This window comes from Lissotriton helveticus (assembly GCF_964261635.1).
Source record: "Lissotriton helveticus chromosome 1_1 unlocalized genomic scaffold, aLisHel1.1 SUPER_1_unloc_31, whole genome shotgun sequence".
In the NCBI taxonomy this organism is placed as follows: Eukaryota; Metazoa; Chordata; class Amphibia; order Caudata; family Salamandridae; genus Lissotriton; species Lissotriton helveticus.
In genome coordinates, this window is record NW_027611672.1 from 573,764 (window position 1) to 584,424 (window position 10,661).

A 10,661-nucleotide genomic window follows, 5' to 3' on the forward strand; every position below is an offset into this window, starting at 1 on the left:
CAACTCAAGATACGCCTTACTTTTCACCTCATGTGCATGCATTTCTCATGTTTAGTGAGATCTTCTTTCTGAGTAAAACGTTTCTGGCTTTTTCCTCCTGTATAATGTTTTAGTCCAGTGTGAATTCTCTCATGTGAAATGACATTGTATTCAAGACTAAACCTTATCTGACATTCAGAACACACATAAATGATGTTCACTCTTCTAGTGAGCACCTTGCACCAGTCCAAACAACCCTTATGGTGATGGTTGTAAAGTCAACCTTTGTAGCAGGGATTCTGTACCTATACAGAACTGTGCATCGAAATCCAGAACCTCAGTGATTGAGGGTGTGCCAAAAACTCACCTCAGTATCCAAAATCCCCTACCAGACTAGCAATCAATGTCTCATTGGTTCTTTCTCATCCCCAATGATTAGACAACCCAGAACATGAACTCAGAACACCTCAGGTAAAGTGGAATAAATGAACACTCTTTCGTCATACACACATCAGTCCAGAACGAGGAGTAAATGAAGACACGTGCAATTTTGAAATGTTTATTTCTAATGCTGTGTTCTCAAGCATAGTGTCTTAGATAATACAAGGAAACATATAATCAAGAACAAGGTTATCAGCATTGTTACTATTCCATAAAATACAAAAGGAGAAAGCATGTCAAAATGCTAATAGTAAAAGGTGACATTAAACGTAAGTTTACCCTCCCTAGCCTGTATATTATATCTAAAGAAGGTCTCTTTTGGGTTTAGAAGGGCAGACCCATACCTCTTGGTCTTAGCAGAAACGGATCACATCATCTCCTGCACCAACACTCAGCATACGAATCTCCATCAAGTGTGTTTTACTTCTCTGTGCAGTGCATTATTAAACCCGCTCAAACCCAAAGTTGGTCACAGCTGCATATGTGTTATGTCTAGACCGTGCCCTGATCAACTCGAACAACAAGCACTGTGTTGGAAAACCTTGAAGGCCTCGGCACTCACTGTACAGACATAGATTATCAAGCAAACCTTGTTATTCTCACGTCAAGCAAAATATGCAACTGGGCGAAAAGCTGTAATAACATAATGTGCCGTGTGCAGAGGCAGCAGAAAAGGAAAATGGCTTTTAAACTTGTAAAACGCTCATGCTAACTTAACACAGTGTGAAGGTATAATTACAAACACGTGACACCTTATAGACCAGCTATCCTAGGGGTAGCATGGACAGAGCAGTCTTAGGCTATAACTCTAGAGGGCGTGTAAAGTCAGCTGTTTTACCATACGTAACCCCTTGAATACCAAATGAAAGGACACCACACAGGATATATATAAAATATATATGTATTTATTCACTAACACACTCCTCTGAACTCTTTATGAGGACAGAGGCAAAAGCACATAACAAGTTACTCTTAGAAATACTTTAAATAGCACAATTTACAGTTAGGCCCTAGGGGCGTGTAAAACTATATACTAATTTAAGTGGTATAAGAACCACGACTTGTGAAAGGAGAAGGCCTAGGGCATCGCTGGGGCTACACTATCTGACCCTTAGGTTAGGAGTAGGAGGCCCACAGGCGGCGCGTGCAGAGTCGGAACACTCACGCGGGAGTCAATAGAAAGTCTATGGGAACTTAAAAGGTAAGTAATTATAGTTTTAGGACACTTCCGGTTTAGATAGGAGGAAACTACAAGCAAATCTGGACTCTAGGATAGTCAATCCCTACAGGAGCACCGAAGTACTCGCTTTACCTCACCCACGGGCTGCGGGTGCATAGGTGTCAAAGTGTGTCAGGTTTCGCCGTTGATTCCAATGGAGCCGTGAAGAAAGATGCTGCAGGCGACCAGGAGGAAGATGTCCGGGTGGATCCAAGGGTGGATCGAAGTTGAAAAAGGGCCTAAAAGCAGAGGGGACGAGTCTAGGTCACTAGCCAGTGACCGGGTGGAACCAGGAAGAAACCAGACGTCGTCGAGGAGCAATCAGGTGCTGTTGTGAAGCTGGTCTCTGCAGCCACGCGGACCAGGAGGGGTCGGGGACGGCCAGGCGCTAGCGAGGAGCTGTCCCTCGAAGGTTCTCGCAGAAGGAGGGGTCGACTTCAAGATCGGGGCCAACAAGCCTAAGCAAAGGTAACCCACCCAGGATACCCACCCGATAGATTCAGAAACTGCATGCTTGAAGTAGGTCGCTGGATGGCACAAAGCTGCCTTAAGCTAAACTCCTCAAAGACCGAGGTTTTGCTCTTTGGTGCCAGAGACAACTTTTGGTCCCCGAGGTGGTGGCCAGACGAAATGGGACCTCTCCCCGAGCCGGTGGACAAAGTGAAAAATCTCGGTATACTGGTGGACACCACCCTGACCTTTAAATCCCAGGTGAGCACCCTCTCCTCCTCCCTCCACTTCACACTCAAAACCATTAGAAAAATGTTACCTTATCTTGAGAAGAAACACAGGAAAACAATAGTCACTGGTCTAGTGCTCTCACGCCTAGACTATTGCAACAGCCTGATGCTAAACGCCCAGCAGAGCGTACTTAATAAACTCCAACTTCTGCAAAATGCAGCCGCCCGCCTAATCACTGACACACCCAAATTTGCCTCGGTATCTCAGGAGCTGGCTAAGCTACATTGGCTACCCATCCGTAAAAGAATCACTTTCAAGGCAGTATGTATGGTCTTCAAGGCCCTCCACGATACGGGCCCTAGGCACTTGAAATCACTTTTCTGCTGGCATAAACCAGCAAGAACCCTGAGGTCAGGACAACTGGCTCTGGTTACGGTCCCCAGAATTAAAAAAGCTCGCTGGGGAGGCAGGAGTTTTTCTCTCGGGGCGGCTGAGGCCTGGAATAAACTTCCACTTGCGCTCAGACAAACCCAGAATCTGATGGCCTTTAGAAGAGGTCTAAAAACATGGCTCTTCACTCAGTAAGTACGCTCCATCACACCAGTCTATCCTTCTAGCGCCAGGACACCTCCGGGTATTAGAGCGCTCTATAAATATGCAAAATAAATAAATAAATACACAAAAGGCTTCTGGTGCAGGCCAGGAGGGTCTGAGGTACTTCACCTTTTCAGGGAAGCAAGTGCCAGTCTGGAGCAACCAGACCAGCGATGGATTTCTTAAAGCATAGTCGTCTCAGGGCTACTAGCCAACTGGCCAGCAACCGGGACAACACGTCGAGTAGAACACAAACAGAAGGGCCCCACGCAGAACACGTGGAATGCGGAGGGCTGATCTTCGGTGCAGGTGGTGCTCAGTCTCGGGGAGTCTCAGTCCCCAGTGCACAGCTTCGAGGATGCCTCAGGAGCTGCGCTGGTAGCAAGAAGAAGGACTTTTCAAGATGTCCGGTCCACAAGGTCCAACGCCGTCCACAGTGCTCAGCTGTGCTGGAGTCGTGCAGTGGGGTCAGAGGGCTCAGGGAGTCAGGATCTTGTCAGGCACTGCGCTCGGGTTCCGGCGGGAACGGGGCAAAGCAAGCCTTCAAGTCGCTGGATGGTGCCTAGTTGCCCAGGGTGGTCACTCCTTGGCCACAAGGGAGATTCTTCAGTCTTCAGCTCAGGTGAATGTCGAAGGGTCCAGAGTTTCGTCTTCAGTTCGATTCCAGGATTAATCTAAAGTCTCCTGAGTCAGCTCCTATCTTTATACAACTAAAGTGGGCTGGTTTACCTACTAGGTCCCTCCTATAGGTGGGACCAGGAAGGGGGGTGGTTACACACCCTTTCCTTTCTCCAGTTTCGCGCCAGAGCTGGGGCAGGGTTGCCCCAGCAACCGGTTTGAACTGGGGTATGCATGGAGCACCTAGAGTGCTCCAGGCAGTGTGTTTCTTTTCAACCCTCCCTGTCCTAATACACAAACTCCTGTATGGGGCGGTGCTCGCACCTCTCCAGGCAGTAAACCTATTGTCCAGGCCTCCCTAGCTGGAAGGACTCCCAGCAGCAGGAGGCCAGACTTGTGTCTGGGGCAGCAGCGTTCATTTTGTAACGCTGGGGCTCTGGTTAACTTTAACCGTGATCGTCAGAACTAACATGTCTTCTCCGTCTAGAAGAGTGGAATACTAACCCCGTCTCCAGAATTGGCGAGGGGGTAGTATTCCAAAGCGTATGACACCTTACACGACATGTTTCGATAAAGCCAAACCAAAGTTAGCATTAACCGCGAGGATTATAATGCACTTAAGAGTATATAGTATGGCAATATCATAGAACAGCTATAAGGAAGTAGTTCCGAACGCTGCAGACAGGCTCAGCTCATGCTAGAGCACCATCTCACATATAACCAAGCACTCTGCCTTCAGGATTGTTAAGGCCTGCCATAGGAGTGACTTATAGGTTACTATGTGTCTATATGTATGTAGGTATAGGAATACTACACCTAAGCAAGGGGTGATTACACAACCTTGCTCCAGCTGAGTGATCAGCCAGTTGTGTCTATTTGGGTGGCCAGCCAGGGGTGGCATAAAACATGCTGCAGCCCCTGGTAGGCCTTGGTTGCACCTATGCCCTGAGTACCTAGGGTACACTATACAGGGACTCATAAGGTGAACCAATATCCAATTGTGTATGTACCTAAGGTACATGGAGTCCGTTTTAAGGAGAGAGCCGATAGTTGGCCTGGGATCCTGCTATTCAGGGCCCAGGCTAAGTCGAAAACCAGCTAAACACTAGGCAAAAAGTTGGGGGTAACCATAGTCAGATATCCACCTTCCTACAGTGTGTTTTCTTATGGCGCTTGTAACCATCTCTACCTCTGAATCTTTTCTGACATTTAGAGCACTGATAATTTTATTCACCAGTGTGGATTCTCACATGTTTAGTGAGATGAGATGTTTGGCTGAAACATTTTTGGCATTCGGAGCACTGATAAGGTTTTTCCCCAGTGTGGGTTCTTATGTGCTGTGTGAGAGTACTTTTTATACTGAAACATTTCTGGCATTCAGAGCACTGATAAGGTTTTTCCCCAGTGTGGATTCTTATGTGCTGTGTGAGACTACTTTTTATACTGAAACATTTCTGGCATTCAGAGCACTGATAAGGTTTTTCCCCAGTGTGGGTTTTTATATGCAACGTGAGATGTCTTTTTTCATTGAAACATTTCTGGCATTCAGAGCACTGATAAGGTTTTTCCCCAGTGTGGGTTCTTATGTGCCGAGTGAGACTGCTTTTTTCACTGAAACATTTGTTGCATTCAGTGCACCGATAACGTTTTACCCAAGTGTGGGTCCTTGTATGTTTAGTGAGTCTCATTTTGTCACTGAAACATCTCTGGCATTCAGAGCACTGATAAGGTTTTTCCCCAGTGTGGAATCTCACATGTACAGTTAGAAGTGATTTACGGTTAAATTGTTTCTGGCATTCAGAGCACTGATAAGGTTTTTCCCCAGTGTGGAATCTCGCATGTACAGTTAGAAGTGATTTACGGTTGAAACGTTTTGGGCATTCAGAGCACTGATAAGGTTTTTCCCCAGTGTGGGTACTTATGTGCTTTGTGAGACTACTTACTTTTTAAACGGAAACATTTCTGGCATTCAGAGCACTGATAAGGTTTTTCCCCAGTGTGGGTTCTTATATGCTGAGTCAGAGTGCTTTGATTACCGAAACATTTCTGGCATTCAGAGCACTGATAAGGTTGCTCCACAGAATGGGTCATTGCATGATGAGAAAGACTTTGTCTGTAACAAAACCTTTTCTGGCATTCAGAGCACTGATAAGGTTTTTCCCCAGTGTGGGTTCTTATATGCACTGTGAGATCGCGTTTTTCATTGAAACATTTCTGGCATTCCGTGCACTGATATGGTTTCTCTCCAGTGTGGGTTATTGTATGCCGAGTGAGACTGTTTTTGTCAATGAAACATTTCTGGCATTCTGTGCACTGATGAGGTTTTTCCCCAGTGTGGGTTCTTGTATGCTGAGTCAGAGTGCTTTGATTACCGAAACATTTCTGGCATTCAGAGCACTGATAAAGTTTTTCCTTAGTCTTAGAGTGGTAGCTTGTATGCTGAGTGAGACTGCTTTTGTCTTTGAAACATTTCTGACAATCCGGGCACTGATAAGGTTTGTCCACAGAGTGGGTTATTGCATGTCGAGATAGACTCTGTTTCTTACAAAAACTTTTCTGGCATTCAGAGCACTGATAAGGGTTTTCCCCAGAGTGGATTCTCATATGTTCAGTGAAATGAGATTTTTGGCTGAAACATTTTTGGCATTCGGAGCACTGATAAGGTTTTTCCCCAGTGTGGATTCTTATATGCTCAGTGAGATTGCTTTTTTGGCTGAAACATTTGTAACATTCAGAGCACTGATAAGGTTTTTCCCCAGTGTGGGTTCTTATATGCTGAGCGAGACTGCTTTTTTCACTGAAACATTTGTCACATTCAGTGCACCGATAACGTTTTACCCAAGAGTGGGTCCTTGTATGTTTAGTGAGTCTCCATTTGTCAATGAAACATCTCTGGCATTCAGAGCACTGATAAGGTTTTTCCCCAGTGTGGAATCTCACATGTGCCATTAGTAGTGATTTAAGTTTTAAATCTTTTGGGCATTCAGAGCACTGGTAAGGTTTTTCCCTAGAGTGGATTCTCATATGTTCAGTGAGATGAGATTTTTGGTTGAATCTTTTTGGGCATTCAGCGCACTGGTAAGGTTTTTCCACAGAGTGGGTTAATGCATGTCGATATAGACTCAGTTTGAAACTAAACCTTTTCTGACATTCAGAGCACTGAAAAGGTTTTTCCCCAGTGTGGATTCTCATATGCTCAGTGAGATAAGATTCACGCCTGAAACTTTTTTGGCATACTTTACACGGAGAGTGTTTTCCCCCAGTGTGGATTCTCATATGCTCAGTGAGATAAGATTTACGCCTGAAACTTTTTTGGCATACTTTACACGGAGAGTGTTTTCCCCCAGTGTGGATTCTCATATGCTCAGTGAGATAAGATTTACGCCTTAAACTTTTTGGCATACTTTGCACTGAAAGTGGTTTACCCCTGTGTGCATTCTGTCAAATTCTGTGAGATAAGATTTATGGCTGTATCTTTTTGACACAGGTAACTTTTTTCCCCAACTTCGGTTATTTTGCCTCGATTTTAGAGTCGGGCTTGTTTAGATAATGTTCAGCACTTATCTCTAAAAGAAATTGTGTGTAAATTTCTCAACACTTGAATTGAGCAAAAAATGTCGGGAAGCAGTCCTGTAACACCTGTTGAAATTTTCCTAGCAGATAATAGTCTTTAGGTTATAGCCTCTCCGGCAGCAACTTAATTTGTGACTGAAGTTTTTCTCAAATCGATTTGTATAGGTTCTTAGCAATGCAGTAATAAGGTGTTAGTCTGATATTTAATGATTAAACTGATAAGTACCTTTTTGCTCTGATGTAATGGCAGTAACTGAAGGCGTTAGAACGTGCACAGTACTATTGTGGATCATTAGTCGCAGAACATCAGTTCCTTCTACCCTTTCTATGTTTGGGGTAAGGTTAAGGTTTGTAGTTCTGAAGATGAGGATTTATTTACATTAGCTATAGCGCAACTGTGCTCTTTTAATCCATTTTTATATTTAACAGTTTTACATATCACTACTGCACAACAGATAATGTTGAGGTGATTTACATAGAATTACAGAACAGTACACAATAAAAAGGAAACAATCTGAGATGGTCATTAACACAATAAAGTGGTGAATTTTTAAGGTTTTCGCAAGAGTGAGCAGAGTGGGTCAAGGTGTTATATCCCAAGGCAGATAGTCTCAAACTTGCATAACTGGTTAAAACGGTTGTTGAACAAAGGCGATTTTCCAATCTCTTAGTTGTTAACGTGTCATCTTCGGAGTCTTCTTTCAGCGTCTTTTCTTTGATGGTATGCAGAAGAAACCTTTAGTTGTAACTTTTTATGCAGTGTGTGCTTCCTCTCTAGAATTACATGATGCTTTAGATGAACGTTATTCTGTCATGCTTAGGCAATTTGTCTTTCTGATAATATTTCAGATGAGGATGCTGAAGCAGTCTTTCTACATTATTTCTGATGCTGTGTGCACAGATATGGCTTTGCTCTGGGTTAATGAAATGCAAAATTAGAGACTTCACTTACAGGTATAGTACTTTCCTCGCCACACTTAGATTTTTGGAAATTGTTTAAACGTAGAATGCTGGATGTCCTTCAGTTTTTCAAAATAATCCTTCTTCTGGCACTGACATTCAAATCTTGCTTTCTTCGTCCGTAATTTCAATCACCTAAAGTATTAAAATTAAATAGTTAATACATGTGCATTTCCAAAAATATAATTTACAAGCCAAATCAATGCAGAATTTTGAAAATGCTGAGCTGTTTTTCAGACAGAGTAGAGTGTAGAATGGTAGAATGAGAGTAATTGGATGTAGGAGTGAGGATTTGTAGAATTTTCAACATTTTATTAAGCTCACAAAGGATACATGTACCCTATAAAGTTGCAACATAGAATCCCAAAGGCATTTCTGAAAGTCATATGGACTGGCACCAAACAAATATTAAAAAATATATACTATTAATTAATTTGTAATGCAGATTTCTGGGAACGGAATGACTCCTCCACGAACAACAGGCATTTTCCCCTGCCCTGAGTTACCACCTACTTGTATCTGGTTTCCTGACTTTTGAGTTTTGGCCTCTGCCTCAAGCAAATCTATTGTGTGCTGCGAGGACTATGCCTAAACATATCCCTCAACTATGGTCCAGAGTATCAATCAAGGGCAATGAAATGAAGGCGGACTTTCATGTGTTTATTTTATTCCACTTGATTATCAGTTGTTAGGTTTTTCTGCACCTGGATTTACTGGGTGCAGAAAACCAGGACACAATCTTTTTCCAGACAGAAAAATTAGACTGAAAAGACGCATAAGACTCTGGGTGCAGCAGAAGCAGCCAAGACTTATGCTGGTTTTTTTCACCAACTGGGGGAAACACACAATTCTTCCCTCTGTTGGTGTTCACATTTGTTGTCGGCCTGTGATTCGGCGTTGAGTGCAGAGCGTATCGATTAGAGCCGAGGGGCAGAGCCGAAGAGGAGTTGACGAGCAAGCGGAGCGGAGCCTGGGACGACTGCCAGGGTTTGTTTTGTGAGCGGTTCCCGCTTCACCCGCGTCCGGTTATACGGGCGCTTTAAGTTCTACAGATCTGCTTTGGGGGCAGGAACGGACGCTGCCGGCACCGCGGCGCTAAGTCGCTTGTGGTGCTGCTCGTGCGGCGGCTGCTGCAAGGCACAGAGGAGCCTTGGCCTGCCACCTGATTTATGTCAAAAATGTGTTCATTCATTTTTTTTTCCACAGTCCACAGGCAAAAATTACACCATCACTTGGTCCCACGCAGGGGATCAGAAAGCCTCAACAGAATTATAACAGGTGGACAAAGTACATTGATTAATATAAACCAGCTCCTCCTCTTATTAGATGAGTCAAATGAAAGATACAGCTTCTAAGTGCCCCGGAGCTGAGACAGAGAGATAAAAAAGAAGAACGTCATGCAACTTTGCTAAGCCAGCAGATAGGTCTAAAGAAAACTTAACGGCCTTCTGTAACGGTAATTTCTCCAGGTTGCTCCACAGAGGTGTTGTATGCGGAATAGCCAAAAAGCGTGGACAAACTCATCCTAACATGGGATAAGTAATTATGAATCTAACAAGGAACAAAGATAAAAAACACAAAAAAAATCCACCCCTTCCCCCATCCGTGGTGGCGGTGTGTTCATACTAACGAGAGGTAGGTCGACACTGGGATTGTGATCAAAACTGGAAGAGATGGCGGGCTTCGATGGTGGAGGGACACACCGCAGACGGACGGCCCTGGGAGAGGAAGGAGACAAGGGGGCCCCATTTAAATTCGAAATTCTTATCATTATCCCTGAAAATATCAGCCATACGTTCTAGGCTAAGCAGTCTCCAAAGATGAGAGTGCCATAGGGAAATAGCTGGAGCCTCCCTTCTCTTCCTCAGATCTCAAGGAACTGTCGTCTGATTTTACGTATACACAAAGCATTGAGCAGAGCAGAGCTGAGCCGAGGAGTGGCGTGAAGTGCCTACATTTGCCGTCTGTAGTGGGACTGGCTCTGGATCCCGCTCTTGCTCCTGAAGGATTCCCAGCATTCTCCCTTGTACTCTTGACAGCGATGAATAGCAACGAACAAGCAATGAACAGTGAGTGGTGAGTGACAAGTGGCAAGAGGTGTGTGGCGTGTGGCGAGTAGTTAAGGTTGATCGGTCCTTAAGTCGCTGAGCCATTGGAGCCTGTAACAAGTCCGTAATACAAAATCTGAGAAATTATGCAAAGGGGAAAGTGACAATAGACTTTGACCCTCTTGAAGCACCCCTCGACCCCTGAATTACTCTGCATGCCTAGACTCCAGCCCTACCTGGAGCCCGGATATTAATGAATCGGTTAATTAATTAATTAATTAATTAAGTAACCAGCCGTACCAGCAGATTCTGTACCGAGGTGTGCTTTGGGGGTGTTTTCCCTTGAAGGTATTTGGTATTTGGTGGTGTTTTGTCCTACCAAAGCACCCTTTGGTCTTGTCACTGGCCCGTTTGATTCTCTGAAAGAAGCAAGACTTCTTCACCTATTATGAGGTCAGGAAAGGAGCGGCCACCTTTCCCTGCTATCAAAAGGAAAAGAAAAATACAACAAACACTAATACTAGATACGTTTAAAATAAAACAGGCAG

At 44.2% G+C, this 10,661-nt stretch overlaps 2 protein-coding genes across 2 annotated transcripts; both read right to left on the reverse strand.

Moving 5' to 3' along the window:
• Nucleotides 1–4,408: 4,408 nt before the first annotated feature.
• Nucleotides 4,409–5,445, reverse strand: LOC144805892 (uncharacterized; the record flags this gene model as incomplete). Its single annotated transcript, XM_078672371.1, has 1 exon — nt 4,409–5,445. A coding segment is annotated over one exon (687 nt), but the record flags the coding sequence as incomplete, so codon positions are not given.
• A 22-nt stretch (nt 5,446–5,467) lies between these two features.
• Nucleotides 5,468–6,725, reverse strand: LOC144805894 (uncharacterized). Its single transcript, XM_078672372.1, has one exon. It carries the CDS (start codon nt 6,722–6,724, stop codon nt 5,468–5,470), a length of 1,257 nt encoding a protein of 418 aa, XP_078528498.1. The 5' UTR covers nt 6,725.
• Between the last annotated feature and the right edge of the window lie 3,936 nt (nt 6,726–10,661).